Raw genomic sequence first — 21,111 nt, forward strand, 5'->3', positions numbered from 1 at the left:
GCTGCTTTCATGTGAACAAAGAGGAAGCACCAACGGTACCAATGCTTTACACCATCTAAAGACGTCACAGGAGTATTTCACGAGTTGGGGCTTGACCACATCTTGAGTCATAAAATATCTGGTAAGTTGTGTAGAAATTACAGCTGTTTGATATACATTGTATATGGAGAAATATGGAGTTTTGTTTACAGAGACCCAAATATTGTGCAGACAAAATGATGACAGTAATCACAGTTTCATAACATGTCTTATCTCCTGTTTTTTTCTTTTTTTCAGTTGAGGCAGCTGTCAAAAATCAAGTCCCTCCTGTCTAGATGCCACCTAGAGACAGTGATTCATGCTTTTATTACCTCACGCCTGGATGGCTGGTGCAGGCAAAACGAGAGCACATCACTCGGGTTTTGGCGTCCCTTTACTGGCTTCCTGTCCATATCATGAATCCATTTTAAAATTCTTTTATCCGTTAATGGTCTTGCCCCTTTTTTATCTGTCTGAACTGCTTCATCCTTATGTACCACCACATGCTCTCAGACCAGCTGACCAGATGCTTTTAACAGGATGTAAAACATTTATAAATCCATAGGAGACAGAGGCTTCTCAGCTGCAGCTTCCCAAATGTGGAACCACTGCAGGTCAGACAGGTTCCCTCTGTTGCCATTTTTTAAAACTCTTTTAAGAGCTAACTTGTACTCACTGGCCTTTGACCCAGTGTGAGTCGTTGTCTGTGATTTAAATCTTATTTTTGTACTCTTTTCTTAAAAATTTTTATAGGTCCTGTGTGTTCATTTTATTCAATTTTATTTCATTCTTTTTTAATTGACCATTTTATCTCTATCTGCATTTTAATTTCACGTACGTGCTATGTTTTTTATTTTTATTTCTCTTATACTGTATTGTACAACTCTTTGGTCAACTGTTACGTTGTTTTCAAGGTGCTTTAGAAATAAAATGGGATGGTATATCTTTGTTAAGTGACTCAGATAACTCTGACATTGAGATTGTTTCTTCAGTCCTCGGGGGCAACTGGATTATGATTCTATTACAATGACTTGGATTCTAATTGACTTGAATCGGATTCAAACCAATTATCTTTGAAGTGCCTCGAGATGACATTGGTTGTAATTTGGCGCTATAGAAATAAAACTGAATTCATTTCAGTTGAAATGAAACAGATTCTTCTTGTTTTTCAGCTCTGAGGTTATGAGTGCTTTACAGTTGTGAAAAACGACATGATACATGTGTTTGTCCACGACTTTAAAGTCGTGTTTTTTCCACCAAATGAAGATTAGCTCAGAAGTTGCTGGTCAACCTTTGCAGGAACTTTGTGAATCTGATCATTTATTTGTTTTGGAGTGAGCAAAGTACTGAACACATGATCTTAGAGGTTTGTACGTGTTCTTAGATAGGTTGGTGAGGTTTTCAAATGTTGGTTTTCAACCTATTTCTTTCAACCAATTTTAAAATCTTTGTTTTGTGTGATTTTCCCCTTTATTTTATACACAATTTCTTAAGGTATATATGAATTAATATCATTGTGTGTGCACGCGTGCATGTGTGAAATAAGATATCAAACATCTTCAGATTCAGATAGGATACCTGTTCTGCTTAATACATGAAAAACTTTTAAAACCTCTTTTTTTCTTCTTTTTGTTGAATAACCAGATTTCTTTTTTTTAGTAATTAAGTTCATACTCAAGGTTTTATCTAAGCGGAGTTAGTCCCTTACCTTTTATTCAAAAGTTTGGACTCATTCCTTTTGAATGAGTAGCTGTGCCTAAACTCTTATGTTCTGGTGGGATTAATTCAATTAGGAGCGAAATGTCTTAGAATAAATTTAAAAATTTAGGTTATTGCTAGTATGAATACTAGTGTGATAAACAACACTTTGATATAAAGTTTGCCGTTTCATAACATGTCTTATCTCCTGTTTTTTTCTTTTTTTCAGTTGAGGCGGCTGTCAAAAATCAAGTCTCTCTTGTCTAGATGCCACCTAGAGACAGTGATTCATGCTTTTATTACCTCACGCCTGGATGGCTGGTGCAGGCAAAACGAGAGCACATCACTCAGGTTTTGGCGTCTCTTTACTGACTTCCTGTCCAAACCCTAGTTTGGTCCTGTCTAACCAAACCACATTCTTACAATAAGTCAATTGACGATAGAATATATATTGTAATGCTGCAGACACTACAGGAAATATTGAATATTTTTGGGGAAAAAAAACGTCGGTAAACATCTGACTTGTCATGTGCAGTAGCCTCATTAACATCTTCGGATAGTTCCGACCTCATGTCAAATGTGGCCCAAATCTGTTTTTTTTTTGCTCTTATGTGACTCAGATCTGAGTTTTTCATGTCAGTGTAAACAGCACAAATCAAATGGAACCATATTTTTTCAATTTGGATTTGGGACACTTTAGTATGTGGTTATAAAGATCAGATGTTTTGCAATGCAACCTCAGTCTGTATGGTCACATCGGAATTCATGCGACTTCTATGTCACTCTCGATCGACGTTCGTCACAATTCTGCGCAGGTGGAAGTCACCACATGAGTGCGTCTGTTTTTGTTGTTTTTTGCACGAGGGGTCGTTCAGTGCAGTGAGCTGTTCACACTGAAATCTGATATTGGCCACATTAAAAAGAATATGCCAACAAAAAAAGAAAATCAGATCTGAACATTAAATCGGAATTGAGCATTAAGACCTGCAGTCTGAACGTAGTCTGACTCGCTTTCTAAATGGTTCCAGCCCTTCTGTGAACTTGCATCTTGAAGTTTGTTTTTAACAAGATACTCTTGCTTTGTGAAATAAAAGTAACTTTTTGTGACGTAACAAGATTAATTAATATGTTGTCCAAACAAAACCATACACTGCAGAAACTAAATAGGTACTTAGTAGTAGTTTGGGGTAAAATACTGTAACAATCGGCTACATCTTTAATTATCGACTGCAGATGGATGCGCTTTTCTGCACTGAGGATGTAAACACTTTGAGACTCACTGTGGTCAGCTCCCAGTTTGAGTGAATGAAAGTTAAGCTGCTGTATGTTTTTAGATTGCTGTGGAAAAATCCATGATGAAACAATGTAGTTGCATGTGTACAGTCTGACGTGGGCTGTTACTTAACGTGATTGCTTTCCTGCAGAGATTTGACTGCATTGCCACATCAGGGCGTGGGAGTCCAAGTAATTTCACCACCAACACGTTCCACAGATGAATAATGAGGAAGCAACGCAAAAACGTGACAAAAACGGCTCCAAATAAGTAGTGTGGTAAACAGTCAACTCCTTTTTATTAGTATGTAACCCAGTTCCTTCCCAGCACTTGTGATTCAAAATTTGACACAAAAAATACCCTTTTTGTTTCATGCCTTTTAGCAAAGATCAAAGTTTTACGGTTACATATTAATGATATTTCATGATGGTAATGTTATACATTGACAAAGATAATTTTTGTCTCTAAAAAATGTCATCCATTGTCACTAGCTGATTCCTATTCAACCTGCCTTGATCCTAATCATGTCTATGGTCATTACACCTATCGTGCATTTGGAAGATATATCATGAACCTTCTGCCATAAACCTTTGATAGTACTCCTTGTCTTGATCAAGAATCCTTTCCGGGATGGTTTTCTAAGAAGTCAAATCCAATCAGCGGTAGGTCCAGAGGTAATGAAACTGCAAGGAAGGGGACATTAATGGATAACACTTACTCCCCATTACCTGGTAAGTTGACAGTAGATGTTATCAAAGGTATACTTATCTATCATGATCTGCAAATAAAGTTTCTAGTAAAACATTATTTTAGGATAAAATTACCACTGTTTTTTTTTCTTAAGTGAGTCTTAAGTGTATTTAGTTCTTGCAAGAAAGGTCCATCGGTCATACAGAAAACATGGCAGTCTGCAGAGTGAGAGAGGAAGACCTGCAGGGAGTCTTTATACACATGAGCTGGGCAAGATAACAGGGTTGCTATCAAGAGACCATGTTGTTGCTCAGTGTTCTTTGTGGAGTTTAGACAATAACCGAAGCTCACAAACAGTTTTCAAAAGAAACATATAAAACTGTCCCATGTATAGAGCTAAGGCAATGCCTGCATGATGGGCCAAAATTGTCTCTATCTCTGTCTCTCTCTCTGGGAATGTTACTTTCAGGTTCACTCTCAGCTCCGTGGCACAGATAGCACTCTCCACCCAAGCCTCCACATTAAGGTAATGTAACAAGCTTATTTAGTGTTTTTTGTTTAACTTATTGACTCAAGCTGTGGATAGCAATATGTATTTTACTTGATACTAGGGCTGGGATTCTATCAGACTTTATTTAATCTGTTATTTGATGAGACAAAAGTGGTCCCTTTAATTTTGCCATGTAAAATCCATCCTATCAAATGTATCCTCTATTTATATGTCAGCATGAAAGTGCAAAAAAGGGAAACACGAATAAAGAAAGAAGTACAAGTTTAGGGCCGGACATTCACCCCTGTTTACTGGAATTGAGGGGATTTTCTGTCTCTCTCTCTCTCTCTCTCTCTCTCTGGGAATGTTACTTTCAGGTTCACTCTCAGCTCTGTGGCACAGATAGCACTCTCCACCCAAGCCTCCACATTAAGGTAATGTAACAAGCTTGTTTAGTGTTTTTTGTTTAACTTATTGACTCAAGCTGTGGATAGCAATATGTATTTTACTTGATACCAGAGATGTATAGTAACAAAGTAGAACTACTTCACTACTCTACTTAAGTACTAAAATGCTGTATCTGTACTCTACTGGAGTATTATTTTTTTCTCCTACTTACACTTTTACTTCAGTACATATTTTCAATGTGTTTAGTACTTTTACTCCGATACATTTTTTATGTGCTGCATCGTTACTCGTTATTATAAACGCACACACACACATAAAAACGTACACTCATTCATGCACAAACACACCCACACGCATACAAACACGCAAACATACAAAAACACACACGGAAAGACAAACAAGCATGCACACAGTTTAAGAAGGGGAAAAGTTGTAGAGAAAAAAAAGCACAAGCAGGAAAGAGAGGGGAGGGATGCTTTAAATGGAGAGGGGACATGCTTGATCTGTTTGTTCACAAAGAGTTAAGCCCAGTGTTTTCAGGTGTTCTAATCACTTTTTGTTTTTACATGACATTTGTATTTGTATGTGGCCTACTGGCCTTGAGATTTTTTTAACAAGTTGAAAGAAATGACAAGGATTAAAAGAAAATGTGTAATGTGTGAAGTGATGGGAGATGCTTTAAAGGGGAAAGGGACATACTTGCCAATACATATTATTTTGTTCAAAAGAGTTAAGCTCAATGTTTTAAGGTGCTCTTGTACATTCCGCTGTACTGCTGTTACAGCCAAACATTTTGAATAATATAAACAATTTGATTTTCAAACTTTCGACTGATTTCTTTAATAACTACATTACACAATACTTTTACTTTTACTTTCAGTACTTGAGTAGTAATTTTAAAAATAAACTACTTGCAATACCTAAGTACAAAACATGTTTAATACTTTAGTACTTCCACTTAAGTACGGTGCTTAAAGGGCACTTCTACTTCTACTCATGTCACTTTTTTGATAGAGTACTTGTACTTCTACTCAAGTCTGAATCGCCAGTACTTTATACATGTATGCTTGATACTAGGGCTGGGAATCTATCAGACTTTATTTAATCTGTTATTTGATGAGACAAAATTGGTCCCTTTAATTTTGCCATGTAAAATCCATCCTATCAAATGTTGGAATGAAAATGCAAAACAGGGAAACACGATTAAAGAAAGAAGTACAAGTTTAGGGCTGGACATTCACCCCTGTTTACTGGAATGAGGTGATTTTACTTCTCTCTCTGGGAATGTTACTTATAGGTTCACTCTCAGCTCCGTGGCACAGATAGCACTCTCCACCCAAGCCTCCACATTAAGGTAATGTAACAAGCTTATTTAGTGTTTTTTGTTTAACTTATTGACTCAAGCTGTGGATAGCAATAGGTACTTTACCTGATACTAGGGCTGGGATTCTATCAGACTCTATTTAATCTGTTATTTGATGAGACAAGAGTGGTCCCTTTAATTTTGCAGTGTAAAATCCATCCTATCAAATGTTGGAATGAAAGTGCAAAACAGGGAAACACGATTAAAGAAAGAAGTACAAGTTTAGGGCCGGACATTCACCCCTGTTTACTGGAATTGAGGGGATTTTCCGTCTCTCTCTCTCTCTCTCTCTCTCTCTGGGAATGTTACTTTCAGGTTCACTCTCAGCTCCGTGGCACAGATAGCACTCTCCACCCAAGCCTCCACATTAAGGTAATGTAACAAGCTTATTTAGTGTTTTTTGTTTAACTTATTGACTCAAGCTGTGGATAGCAATATGTACTTTACCTGATACTAGGGCTGGGAATCTATCAGACTTTATTTAATCTGTTATTTGATGAGACAAAAGTGGTCCCTTTAATTTTGCCATGTAAAATCCATCCGATCAAATGTATCCTCTATTTATATGTCAGCATGAAAGTGCAAAACAGGGAAAGACAATAAAGAAAGAAGTAAATGTTTAGGGCCGGACATTCACCCATGTTTACTGGAATGAGGTGATTTTCCGTCTCTCTCTCTCTCTCTCTCTCACTGGGAATGTTACTTTCAGTTTTACTTTCAGCTCCGTGGCACAGATAGCACTCTCCACCCAAGCCTCCACATTAAGGTAATGTAACAAGCTTGTTTAGTGTTTTTTGTTTAACTTATTGACTCAAGCTGTGGATAGCAATATGTATTTTACTTGATACTAGGGCTGGGATTCTATCAGACTCTATTTAATCTGTTATTTGATGAGACAAAAGTGGTCCCTTTAATTTTGCCATGTAAAATCCATCCTATCAAATGTTGGAATGAAAGTGCAAAACAGGGAAACATTAATAAAGAAAAAAGTACAAGTTTAGGGCCGGACATTCACCCATGTTTACTGGAATTAGGTGTTTTTACTTCTCTCACTGGGAATGTTACTTTCAGGTTCACTCTCAGCTCCGTGGCACAGATAGCACTCTCCACCCAAGCCTCCACATTAAGGTAATGTAACAGGCTTGTTTAGTGTTTTTTGTTTAACTTATTGACTCAAGCTGTCACGCCATGGGACTCATGTTTTAAGTTTTAGGTTTTAGGTTACGTTTTGATTTTCAGTTCATGTCTTGGTTTTGCGTTTTAGGTTTTGCCATTGTTTTTCCCCTCACTTCCTTAAAGGGGAACTCCGGGGCAATTGAAGCGCAATCCCATTGCTAGAGGTTGTCAAATACTGACAGTAGGACACAGACTGGTGCAAATCGGCGCTCCCTGTGCGGCGATTGCGCTGTTTGCGCAGCCTGTCATGCTAGCCAAATACGTGGTGGCCAAGGGGCAAATTCTAAACCTTCCACGTAAAACAACAACTTGCACACTGCAGAATCGTCACACCACTTTATAAACCATCCGACAATAAAGTCACAAGCCTTACCATCAAAACCATATGCATGGTTCTTACATTAATGGCATGGGGACGTTACAAAACAACTTTATAAACAGCATGTCACTTACCGGTTGTTGGTATGCGCGCGCATGTGAAAGCCCAAAACAGTCAATGGACGATACTCCCATATACAAAACAATTATCTTCTCCAGAAAAACTGCGTTCAAGTATTTAAAACAGTACAACAATATTACTGGGCATGTATTGTTGTTTACGTGGAAGGTTTATTATTTGCCCCTTAGCCACCACGTATTTGGCTAGCATGACAGACTTTGCAAACAGCGCAATCGCCGCACAGGGAGCGCCGATTTGCACCAGTCTGTGTCCTACTGTCAGTATCTGACAACCTCTAGCAATGGGATTGCGCTTCAAATGCCCCGGAGTTCCCCTTTTACTTAGGTCATTAGAGTGAGTGCAGCAGTACCAGCTGCACTCACTCTCCAATTACTCCCAGCCCTCTATTTAGGCCACATTTACACATAGCCGGGTATTTAGAGAAACAAATATTTCCCCCCCCTCCGTTTTCAATAATAACATCGTGCACACAACATCGTTTTCAAAAAACTTCATTTACATCAACCCGCATAAATATGGGAAATAAGGGAAAGATGCAGTAAAAATGCTGACCTCCGTGCAATCCTTCGCCTCTGCTACTCCATGTAGAGCAGTTGTTGCAAATGCAATAAAGCCAGAATCGTTTGCACAAACGTAAAAATTAGTAGAACTTTAACATCATCCATGATAATCCTGATCAGTAGCCAAACAAACTGTAAACATAAGGCGCTCGCATGACGTTAAGCATTTTCTGGCGCATAATGTGACGTTTAAGAACCTAAAACGCCGTTTCTCCCAGTTGACACGGCAACACATAACCGGCGTTATCAGAAATCTCCACTTTGGCCGGAGGTTTTAGAAATAATCGTTTTCTGTGATAAAAACGGGGTTTTGGTGTAAAGGCCAAACCGCAGGAAAGCGTCTTGCAAATGTTTATCATGTGTGTATATTTGTTTTACAGGAATACGTGGCTTACACGTGAAAACCATCACATAACAGCTTGACAATTCATCAGGAGACCTGGCCAGATATTAATATCCGTGGGTCATATATTCTTTGGTAGGTCATAAGGATTCTTATTGAGACCAACAACCTTTAATTTGAGATATGAGTAATGTAGGATCAGCTTTTAAGTCAAAGAAAAACGAGCATAAGCCAGCAAAGAGAATGATTGTTCAGTGAAATTGCTTTAAATCTGATTTCAAACACTATATGACCAGAGCTCCAACTGGGTGTGTTTTATATATCAGAAGGCACACCACAGCTATAGAACACCAGAGTATTGTTGAGAATTTAAGTATTGTTTCTTATCTCAGTGTTTGACATCAGAACCCCCTCACTCTCTTACTTATGTTAGTTAATCAACTGACCTTGAACATGTTATATATTGTGATGATAAAGCTATATTATCTTAGTGAAACTGGGACACAGTGAAACACCTGCATCCCCTATTCTTAGCAACATTGATACCAGCAACTGATTACACAGGCTAACCCTATGGTCAAATAATGTAGCTATTCATATATATTTTTTTCAAATGATCCACAATGATCCGACTGCACAAATATATGATAAAGTAATTTTATCCATTTTTTTCTAGGAAGATTATCATCTGAAAAGCATCCATTAACCACTGAATAACTAATTCAACATGGGAAATGTACCATCAGAAAGTAACATGGGCGATAGCCTGAGATGTTGCAAGTGCAACAATGTCCTGCCTCCATGCACATCCTTTGATGATTTATATCAAAGTACAATTCATGGCCGATATGTACATGTGTTTAATAGAGGTGAATACTACAGACCAGTTGACATAGGTAACATGTACGAGTGTAATTATTGCTTTAATGAACAAAGAGAAAACACGAGAAGGGAGGAGGAGAGGAGGAGAGAAGAGGAAAGGAGAAGGGAGGAAGAAAGAAGGAGGAGAGAGGAGGAAAGAAGAAGAGCGGAGGAGAGACAGAAAATAGAGGAAGAGAGGAGACAAGAGGAGGAAAGACAGAGGAGAGAAGAAGAGGAAAGGAGAAGAGAAGAGGAACGAGAAAAACAACTGAATCAAAGACTTGAAGAATCACAGCAACAAGCCAAAGAGCAATATGACAGACAACTGAGCAGCAGCATATCAGAGGAGCAGGAGTCCAAGCAAAAGGTTCTGAAAGATCATTTGGATCAATTTGAGATTGACTATGACTCAGACAGTGGCAATGATGAGCTTCTAGAAATCCTCTCTTTGAAATGCGATATTGAGGTTTCAGATCTCAGTCTCACCGAGCTGCCAGCTGATCAGCTGGGAAAGATCTTGTCAGCTCTGGACAAACTTCTGTTTGATGAATGGATTAGTGCTCCTCCATCTCTCGGCACTCTGCAGCACGCTCAAGTGTACATCACAGAGCTGTGTGCCCTGTCTCTGGAAATATCCGAGGAAATTTCTCTAGAAAGCATCGGCAATCATGTGCAGTCCCTGGTGGAGTCCATCAGCCAATCAGCATGTAATGTTTCTGAGAGTTTCATGTTGACTCAAGCCCTGTATCTTACCCTGATGCACTTTTTCACCAACAGCAATAGCTCTGACACTGACGCAGTTCTGATAGCCAATCAATGGGCTGAAGGTGAGCTCACCACTGAGCACCTCATTGCTACAGAATTCCTGAGCATCCTCACATCATCACTGGATGATGCAGTTAACAGAAACTCCATGTTTATTTTTAATACGGAGATCCAGTGCTTGAAGCTCCTTTTATCCACACTCACACATTTAAATGACAAAGAAACACACTCAGAATCCACTGAAATGGTCCTTAGAATTGTGGAAACAAACCAATGGACCCCAATGGAGGCACTGGCTCTGCTCAAAGTACTGTCAGGGAAATGTACAAACGATGTTTCAATAACTCGAGTCCTAATGTTGATTCAAGTATATGACATATCACCAGAATGGACAGATGAGTCTGGGCACTCTCTCGTCCAGGTTCTCGATTTTGTTGACTCTGAAAGGTTCCATGAAGATTTCCAAAAGATACTCAGAAAGATAGATGGGAGCAGTCTACGTGTAGCTCTGGAAGAACTAAGGTTGTCACAGAAATTGGATGATTGTGTGATTGATATGATAGAAAACATCACCACTGATGTCTTGCGACATTCAGAAAAGGTTGCAACGCTACAAAAAGATGACCTGAAATGTGGAGCCTTAAATGCTGCTGACTTACAGAAATGTCTGTCTCAGCTCTGCAAAGCAGTCTTTGACACAAAAGGCTGGTGGCCCACGGTGAAGCACATGTTGCAGTGGTGCGTACTGATGCTGAAGGAGAAGACTGGAGTGCCACACCTAGTTGGTGTGGAAGAAGACCCTTGTGCTATAGCCATGTTTGCAGCCACACAAGTCCGCTTTGGAAACAAAGTGGACATTGTGCTGAGCTCTGATGGTCAGGCAGAAGAGCAAACTAAGGAGTGGTCTGACTTCTACAAGAATCTTGGAGTTTCTCTCAACACAAACACAAGAGAAAACGATGCAGCATTCCAGGATGTGTATCAGGCAGACATTGTGTATGGTACACTGGATAACTTTGTGTCAGATTACTTTGCGAACAGCATCAAGTTGATGGAAACAGGGATTCCTGAGCGTATTCGAGGATACATCATTGAAGAACAATGTTTGAGTTCATTCCATAATCTGAAACTTTCAAGGCTCAATGACAATGATTCCCTGGAGTTTGCTGCAAAAGTTCTGAAAAACCTCATGTGTAAATTCCAAAGTCATGACATGGCACAAAAACAAAGCTTTATCAAGGCTTTTTTCAAGCTACTCCACTTGAACCTAAACAAAGACACAAATCCTGAGAGTAAAATCACCAACATCTTAAAGAAAACTACTGGGAAGGGATTGTCTTCTAAGGAGATGTTCATTTTGACCTTTCTTGAGAACCTCCTGAGAGTGGTCACTGGTGAAAAAGAGGCTGAAAAAAACCTGACATCATCTGCTGACAGATGGTGTTTAGAGGTTTTATTTGCCTGTGCAGAAGAACTCCTGGGTCTAAAAGAAGAAGTCAAAGACATCTTTCAGATGGTTTCAGACCTTGGACTTTGGTCACCAGCAGAAACCTTGAACCTCCTTGGAGAATTAACTGACCACCATTATGATGAAGGATGTATTTCCATCATGAAGATTTTACATTTGATGGCAACATACCAAGTTTCTTCCAAGTGGACAGATGACAGGAACCGGTCCCTTCTCAAACTCTTAGGTTCACATCAGACTGAGAGTCTGGTTGAACAGTTAGAAAAGAACCTTAGAGATGAGAAAATGAAAGATATTGACACTCTTTTTGATGAAATACGACAGATGAAACACATTGATGAACAAACACTGAGTAAAACATACAGTGTAGTAACTCATGTAGCCAATCTGATTAAAACTGGTGAAATTGAACAACACAAAGATGTACATCAAGCAAAAAATCTGAGTCATGACATGGAAACAGAAAACCTCCAGGAGCTCCTGGCAGTCTTATGCAATGCTGTTCACCTGAGAATTGCTGAAGGGAAGTGGTGGCCCAGAGCCACTCAGATGATTAGCTGGTGCCTTTTGGCCTTGTCTGACACTGGGAAGCTCCTGGAAATGGGCACTGGAGAGGGGAAGTCTTGTGTCATAGCAATGTTTGCAGCGCTGCGTGTGCTTAGAGGCGAAAAAGTAGATGTGGTGTCGACTTCGTCAGTGTTATGTCAAAGAGATGCAGAAGAATGGAGTGAATTCTACAAGTACTTTGGCATTACAGTTGACACAAACACAAATAAGACTGAGGACAAGGATAGAAAAAAGTGCTACCAGAGGGATGTTGTCTATGGAACTATTGAAACCTTTGCTGCAGATCACCTTCGCCAGGTATTTGAGATGAAGGATGTGAGATCTGATCGCAGCTATCAGTGTATCATAATTGATGAAGTAGACTCACTACTGTTGGATCAGGGAGTGCAGCTGACCTACCTGTCCAGCCCCATGGTCTCCATGCAGCACCTGAACACTATTCTGGCCATGATCTGGGGCCATGTCAGCCAGTATGGCTACCTGTCTTCAGGGCACCAGGTACTTGTACAGGGTCCTCCTGCTTCATTCTTCAAGGCCATCTTTGACTCAATCAACACAGAAGAAAGTGAAATTAATGATCCAATGGACATTTTATACATTGCTGAGAAAACAAACACTGTACCAGAAGGCTTTACAGAGGATATCTACAAAAGTGAAAAGGATGAACTTCTTAGAAAACTGAAAACTGTGAGTCAGGATGCTGTGGTTGATCTTTTTGAAGAACTGGAGAACTATGTCCCCTATGGCTTTACCGTGTACACATTAAATGAAGAGGGATTGCTCTGTCTGAAAAAGCTCAGCTCGTACAACAAAAACCACATTCCAGAGCTGAAGTTTCTTGTCTTGGAGGAAGGCGTGTGCTGTGCTCTCTATGACTCAGAGGATATTCTCATTAAGCCCATTGCAGAGTTAATCTCAGACAAAATTCAGTACACCCCTTGTGCAAACAATGAAGACAAAATCAGTATACCTGGATTCTTGAAGAATCTGATTGAGCAGAAAGTGTCAGTGTGGGTTCAGAATGCCTTTCTGGCAATGAAGCTGAGGGAAGGACGAGATTATGTTGTAGAAAACAACAATGTCTGTCCTGTGGACTTCAGATCTACTGGAATTGTAGAACTGAATAAGAAATGGGGTGATGGCCTGCAGCAGTTTGTTGAGATTAAACATCAAATCAAACTGAGCACAATTTCAACAGTGACAAACTACATTTCTAACATCTCCTTCTTTGAAAAGTACCAGGGGAAGATGTATGGAACAACGGGTACACTTGGCAGCAAAACAGACATTTTGTTTTTGCAGAATCTATATCCAAATTTGTCTGCCTGCAAAATGCCAACATTCAACAGGAAGAAGTTGTTTGAAGTCAAAGGTACTGTGAAGAAATCATCTGAAGAGTGGAAATCTGAAATAAAACGTGTGGTTATGGCTCAGATTTCCCCAAACTCATACAGAGATGGAAGAGCAGCCCTGGTAATCTGTGAAACAATCAACAAAGCTAAAGAGATCTATGACGAGCTGAAAAGCAGCATTCCAGGTGAAATCGTTCTCTACTGCCGCAGTAACAAAGAAAGTTTGAGCAAAATAGACAAGGAACTACTTCCTGGTGATGTCCTTGTTGCCACAAACCTTGCTGGGCGTGGCACAGACATTAAAGTATCCAAAACGGTGAACAAAAGTGGAGGATTATTTGTAATCCTCTCCTTCCTCTCTGAAAATACAAGAGTGGAACTGCAGGCTTTTGGCCGAACAGCACGAAAAGGTAAACCTGGATCTGCTCAGATAATCATGTCCACTGAACACATGCAGCAGGATTTCAGGATGACGTCGTCTCTGGAGGAAGCTAAGAGCACAAGAGATAGACTTGCAGCAGAAAAGATGAATCACATGATGAATGATGTCACTGAGATGAATCTGCGGGAGGACCTGTTTTCACAGTACTGTGAAACTCTTCAAGATATTTACAAGAACACAGATGGAGATGAAGAAAGAGCTGTTGTTGCGATCATGAACGAGTACTGGGGGATCTGGCTGCAAACTAAGTCAGAACAAATTGACCAGCTGAAAAGAGATGAATTGCAACAGAGTTTGAAAGCTGATTTGACAAAGGCAAGATGTCAGTCTCAAAGTCAAACGTCACCATGTTCTAGCATTTATCACTACATCAAGTTTGGAAATATTGCTGTGGATGAAAAACAATGGGACCTTGGCGCCAGGCTCTTTGAAAAAGCCATGAATCAAGATAAATCTTTGGCAGCTGTAGCTTTTTACAGCCACGCATACTGCACTATCAAGCAGAAGAAGGCAGATTACCTTAGTAATGCTGGAGAAGATCTAAGAAAGGCACAGGAGTCTCTGAAGTATCTCACTGAAGAATCCATGGCCTGTTTGCAGTTCATAAAAATGGCCTCTGCAGACTCAACAAACAATGAATCAACCAGCCTTGAAACACAGTTAACAACCAGGTGCTCTATGTACAAATTATTTGATGAAAACATCAGTGAGGCCATCAGAAAGCTTGATGAAATTAAAGAAAGAGATCGGGATGCTTTGGCCAAAAAATCACCAGTTTTCTCTTTGGTGTCAAATGCTGATGAGGAACTCCAAGTGGAAGCCTACAACCTCTACAATCAAGGTCTGAAATATGTATTTTCTGTGGAAGAGGAGCCTCGTTTCTCATGGGAAGGTCTGCTGGTGTTCTGTTTAGGACTTTTGCAAATTGTTGGAGGAGCATTGCTCACTGTGTTTACATGTGGTATATTAGCTCAAGTTGGCTTTGGGTTGATCATTGAAGGAATATCAGACTGCATCTCTGGTGTAGAGGCCATGGTAACGGGAGAGTTCAGCTGGAAATCATGGGCTATACAGAAGGCCATTTCTGTTGGTCTATCCATCATAACATTTGGAGTTGGGAAGTTGATTGCAATGGGCCTCAAACCTTGCAAAGTTCTAATTAAAGGTTTAAACAAAACGCTTAAGTCATTGCCAAAGTTCTTCTCTAGGCAGACTGCAGACGGTTTAAGTGTTGTTGCAAAGGCAAACATGAAGAATGCAGTAAAGCATGTGACTAAAAAGGTAGGAGAGGAAATCATTACCTATGGACTCGGGAAGGCAGAGGAAGAAATACTGAAACAAATCTTAAAAGAGATCAAAAGTGAAGTGCAGAAGGGAATTACTGACGACGTAAAATCCAACATAGAAAAAAAGCCTTTGGCTACATTAGTGGACTCCATTATCCTCTCACACCTCCAGGATAAAGATCAACTCAATGATCTGCTGAGTGACAAAAACCGAAGGAGTGATCTGCTGGCCATTTTCAGACAGTTAAGCCTCACAGCAATACAGCCATTCTATGCAGACCTCAACTGGCAGAACAAGCTGAACTCATCCCTCATCACAGTGATTGATGCAGCTAAAGCAGGCGCTAAAGCAGGGGCCAAAGGAAAAGTGCATGCAATTTTATCATCCATTCAAGCTATCCACTACATGACACTTGCAGGAGATGCCATCGCTGCAGTACTCACCCTCTCCAGCAAATTCTTCTCAAACCTTCAGAAAGAGCTGAAATTATTCAAAGAAAAAGTAAATCCAGAGACAGTGATGGTAAATGATCTATCTCCCTCAGATACTGAGATGCTGAAGGCATTTAAACAAGATTTAGCCAAAGTCATCAGTGATTTATTGGCTGATGCTTTAGTAGAAGTCTTCCACCAGAAGTTCTCTGGTCACATTGCTTCTCGTGTTCAAAGTGGAGTGAATGGTGTCGTTCGGAAACATGTAAGAAGTGGATTAAAGAGTGACAGAACAGATGAAAAACTCAGAGCTGGACAAAACAACAGATATATCACAAACATGCCAGTAAATCTGAATTCTAAAGTTGAAGGAGATGCAGGTAAACAGTCAAGGTCACATGCTGAGAGGATCAAGAACCGTGAGACTGTGGGCACCATTCTCGATGTCAGAGTCCTGTCAGAGGCCACTGGTACTAAGGTTGTCATCCTAACAGAGGATAAACGTGGCAGACTCAACAAAATGCAGGAGGTGAACCCGAGTACTAAACCTGCAAGCCAAACTGTGACACTGATCTACAGACCAAAGGGTTCCCAATATCCCAGTGGCCATTATGATGTGCGCATCAATAATGAGACAATGATCATTGAAGGAAAGGGCAAGAGCTGCCTGTTTCATGCTTTGGCACGAGGCATGAAACCAAAAGCTCGTGAAGAAAAGATTGCTTTGGAGGCAGACAACCTCCGATCTCTGGAGGCCGATACTCTACTCAGACATCCAGGCCATTGGGAGCCTTTCATCAAACGAAAAGTGTGGACTGAAACACTCAGAGGAGGAGACTGGTACATGGCAGAGGGAGCTGCACCAAAACTCACAAAAAAACAGAAAGAAACATGTATGAAAGAAGTTGGAGGAGTAGGAAAATACAAATTAATGCAAAAAGATCAACAAAAAAGAAACATGGGGCAATTCATCAATGCTGATCACCAGCCACCAGTCAGCTGTATACGAGGAGCTATAACCTTGAACCAAAATAGCAAATTAGCAACAGCCATGCTTGAAGTGGCAACAAACTCCTCTCCTCTGAATCACAGACTGATTCCTGCTGTGAAGAAATCCCACGGCCGTGAACTTCCAGCTGTTTTTGTGCCCGCAGACTGTCATCATGAGTTTCCCAGTACAAAATCACCAGCCTTCAGAAAATTGCTGACTGAAACCATCAGCACAGACAATGTTGTGGACTCGTTCAAACTGACGATCCTTGGGTCAATGCCCAGATTCCAGCTGAATTCCACCAAGGGCTTTCCGGATTTTAAGAAAGATAATCGCTCTAAATTCCAGCGTGATGTTTTTGAAAATAGTTTTCAGAAACAGAGTGAAAAGATGGTTGACAACTGGTTTAAAGAGTTCAGAGGAAAAGATGTCATGACTCAGCAAGATTGTGACACCATTAAAACATGGATCAACAACGAGGGCTACAACAATCAAAACGATCCTCTCAGGAACAAAGTTGCCGACCTTCTATAATGACAAAGGTAAGATCCCATTTGACATAATACTAAATTAAAGCACATAGATATCAATCATTTTTTGTTTAAATCTATAATATTATCATTTATGATAATCTATGGTGTTTACAATTATTGAGGAGTAACTGTAACTATATACTTTGTGTTATGGTTGACCAGTTAACAGTTGACCAGAGTGAATCTGCGCTCTTTTTATACATGTACTGATGTACTGACAGGCCCTGTGATGGACCTGCGACCCGCCCAGTGTCGTCCTCCCTCCCCGCTCTGGAATGTGGATTGGATATGTTACAGGCCTCAGTATGAGTTACCTGTTTTGTACTGTTTTGTACAGGAAAAGTACAGACAAGAGCCGTCAGTTGTGCTTGTTTCACAGGCTGTCCTCTGTCTCTTTAATAACAGGCTTTTACATTTCTTTTTGCAGTATTAAACATCCACCAATACACAATTTCGCAAATTAACAGACATATTACTGTTGGATTATTGTAAACAACAAATGTGCACTCCAACACATACTTTCCTCATGCTACTTCAACCAGCCTCGATAGGTATTATACCAGTGCTACAGCACTGTTTCTACAGTTTGCTTAACATAGCTTTCTTTTTCTATTCTATGCCTGGACACTTTTATACACTTTTTACTTAATGATGTAGACTTCCCAGTAACAAACGTCAGTCTTTTCACTATACAACAATATAAAATTTAACGTTTTTACCTTATCAACAACATAAAATTAATTAACGATTTTATAATAAATCAAATTAATGAAATGAAATAGAAATGCGCAGGAGCTCTATACAACCAAATGATAATATCGGCAGTACGTCCGCCATTTTGTTTTATTGTTTCCCTCTGTAAAGAAAATCCTAATGCTGTGTCCCTTAAAGTTCTCAACACCCGATCTTGTATCTCAACTCTATTCCAACAACATCAAAAAAAGGCTTTGTAAGTCCTTCTGCATATCTTGTGATAAATGAACACACATTACAAACCTGTTTTGTACAGGAAAAGTACAGACAAGAGCCGTCAGTTGTACTTGTTTCACAGGCTGTCCTCTGTCTGAGAAACGGAAGCCTAACGTAGCTTACCACTACTGGCGCTCAATTTCGGCGATACTCCCCCTTGTGGTGGAGTTGGGAAACACACTCTGCTAAAACCCATATAAAACCCATATTTAAATCTGGCCTTCACACACAGTACTTCAAACAACTCAAACAATTGTGACCAAACATTTGTGGGTGTCACAGATAGAAACATATTTGGAAATCAATATGGGGCTCATTTCATACATATTTCTACTTATCTCCCCAGCATATGTTTATGTTTCACCATTTTTCAAAGACATAGAAAAGATATAGTTGGTTTCAAATTTAAGAAAAGTTTGGCTTTCAGATTCCCCATTTTTTAACTGTAGCCATTTCTGGGGCTTGAAGACACATTTGCACAATTTGATTTTTCAGTATTAATGACACCTGCAGAAACAGAAATGGGGTGTTTTTCATATTGGACTTGGAGTCCAATATGAGTCCAAAAAAAGAGACAATGTGTGTCCTTGTCTCGTTTTCCAGACTGATACATAAAATAACAAACAATACAAAAAAATATTTTTCTAATTTTCTGTTGCTATCGACAAATCAGATTTACTGACCCGTCTTGGGTGCACCCTGTTTTTTGCCCAATGACAGCTGGGAAAGGGTTTAGCACATGTGCAATCCTGAATTGCTTTAAGTGGAAATAGAAAATGGATAAATGGATGGATGGTGAGTAGGCCATCAACACCTTATTGCCTCTGATTGGCTAGTGTTCTCTCTCTGATTTGAGCTTTACCCAACAGCTTTATACAACACAGATCATACTTGTATTGGTGGCTTTGACGCCCTAAGCCATAAGACATAGCCATGATATCAGTACTAATTGTTATTATTGTTGTTGCTAATAATCATATGCTTTTACTGAGCGATTTCTGATATGATATTGTTTTATGACCCACAGTGATGATAAAGATGTCTTCCATATCAAATTAGCATAATGTTTTGTGAAATGTGCATGAATATTACACATTGATGCAACAGTATTTCTTTGTGTTGTGTACTCGCGTACAGCTTGGTGACTAAAGCACATCATACCTGATTTAAAAATGGGATGACCTTTGTGACATTTCTTCAGTGTGTACTCTGAACAGTAAAGTCTTTGAATGGACAGTCAGCAGGCACCAAATGAGAAATGTAAGAAATGCACCTATTCATCTTATCTGTGTTGTGTTGTAGTTGTGTTTGTCATGCCAGCGGGTACTCATATATACAAGCTAACGTTTTCTGACTTGCTGTAGAACAAATGAAACTGAATGTAAATGCTCTGCTGCTCTGAGATCCAAAGCCAGTGTGCTTTATTCATATAAAGGGTTTCTCTGAGTAATTAAAAATACTTAATTAACTCTAATTGGCTTGAATAGGACTGTATCATTGAAGTGCCTTGAGATGACATTTGTTGTGATTTGGCGCTATATAAATAAACTGAATTTAATTTGAAAAGTGTTAAAACATAGGACAACAGAGTGCAACCCAGCATTCAGAGGTAAATATTTTCTAGTGCAATATTTGATGCTAATAAAATGCTTACAGAAAATAACTGAGAGTAATGCTGGGAAATAATTTAGAGGAATATTTTAGGATAAAGCTTAAGATGTGTTGCAGATGTGAACATTTAATTTGCTGAATCGCTGATTTGATGAAGTGAACACAGGCAGGGTTTTAAGACAGAAACAGACCTCAGACAATTTGGATTCCAACAATGCTTTTAACAAAGATAATTTAACCCTCAATAAAATCTTCTACCATAAAATAATCTTGCTACAGAAATGTTTTTGATTTAATTCCGATCATTCTGTTTATCACTGAGCCACTGTGCTGTGTCAGTAGCATCTCATGCATTATCTTGAAAATTGTGTCAGATTTTTTCTCATAACAACTGTACATGTTCAAATGAAGGCTGTAATAAACTGCGTATGCAACAAAACTGGTAGCGCAGTTCTTTCTATCACAGCAGGCCACACACATTTCCCCATTTAAGATAATGAATTTATTAACTGCAGTCAACCAATGACTGCATAGACATCAGACTTGCTTTTCTAGCCTCATGGTTTCAGGCTTATAAACCAAAACAGTTTTACGATGTCTTTTCCTGATGTGAGTCACTGCTCGATGTAACTCAGCATGTGCGAGTTGAACAATTTACAGCACTAAAGATCAGCTATCTGTAGATTACTGCATCCTATAGAATCATAAATATCGAGCCATTTCAAGGACATTTGAAATAAATATTTGAAATTGCAAAATTGGCTCTCCCTTAGAGATAGGGTGAGAAGGTCGGTCATCCAGGAGGGGCTCGGAGTAGAACCGCTGCTCCTCCGCATCGAGAGGAGTCAGATGAGGTGGCTCGGGCATCTGGTTAGGATGCCTCCCTGGTGAGGTGTTCCGGGCCCGTCCCACTGGGAGGAGACCCCGGGGAAGACCCAGGACACGTTGGAGAAACTATGTCTCTCGGCTGGCCTGGGAACGCCTCGGGGTCCCCCAGAAGAGCTGGAGGAAGTGGCCGGGGACAGGGACGTCTGGGTCTCTCTGCTCAAGCTGCTGCCCCCGCGACCCGATCCCCGGACAAGCGGAAGATAATGGATGGATGGATGAATTTGAATCGGTCTTTAGTTAGAATACTTGCTTAATTAGAAATATAAATAAAACAGAGGATTGTCATTTTCACTTCTCGTCACTTTTCTCACAAAAGGAACATAAAGAACAACAACTTGGTTTATGGATATTTATTAATCTAAAAATCTACCAACAACAAATAAGCAGTTTTGAATAACCACATAATAAACAATCATTCAACAAACAGATTTTTTAAATTTTACTATGACTTGGAAGGTTGCTGCAAA

At 39.7% G+C, this 21,111-nt stretch overlaps 1 protein-coding gene across 3 annotated transcripts; it reads left to right on the forward strand.

The window, feature by feature from the left end:
• The first annotated feature begins 7,000 nt into the window (after nucleotides 1–7,000).
• On the forward strand, nucleotides 7,001–20,184 carry LOC142398845 (uncharacterized). 3 transcript variants are annotated; one of them, XR_012772826.1, is made up of 5 exons: nucleotides 7,001–7,068; nucleotides 8,517–8,614; nucleotides 9,156–17,185; nucleotides 17,398–17,466; nucleotides 18,432–20,184. XR_012772826.1 is itself a non-coding variant. In XM_075483057.1 (4 exons), exon 3 carries the CDS (start codon nucleotides 9,207–9,209, stop codon nucleotides 17,175–17,177), a length of 7,971 nt encoding a protein of 2,656 aa, XP_075339172.1. In that variant the 5' UTR covers nucleotides 7,001–7,068; nucleotides 8,517–8,614; nucleotides 9,156–9,206; the 3' UTR covers nucleotides 17,178–17,185; nucleotides 17,398–20,184. The 3 variants fall into 3 exon arrangements, 2 of the variants coding, with proteins under 2 accessions (XP_075339172.1, XP_075339173.1); XM_075483057.1 differs by having other exon boundaries at nucleotides 17,398–20,184; XM_075483058.1 differs by lacking the exons at nucleotides 7,001–7,068; nucleotides 8,517–8,614 and having other exon boundaries at nucleotides 8,978–17,185; nucleotides 17,398–20,184.
• Nucleotides 20,185–21,111: the final 927 nt, after the last annotated feature.

Source organism: Odontesthes bonariensis, chromosome 14, assembly GCF_027942865.1.
Source record: "Odontesthes bonariensis isolate fOdoBon6 chromosome 14, fOdoBon6.hap1, whole genome shotgun sequence".
Taxonomy (NCBI): domain Eukaryota; kingdom Metazoa; phylum Chordata; class Actinopteri; order Atheriniformes; family Atherinopsidae; genus Odontesthes; species Odontesthes bonariensis.

What these genes read in the sequence shown, in the direction of transcription:
- LOC142398845 (XM_075483057.1), top strand. Translation starts at nt 9,207, where the DNA reads ATGGGAAATGTACCATCAGAAAGTAACATGGGCGATAGCCTGAGATGT.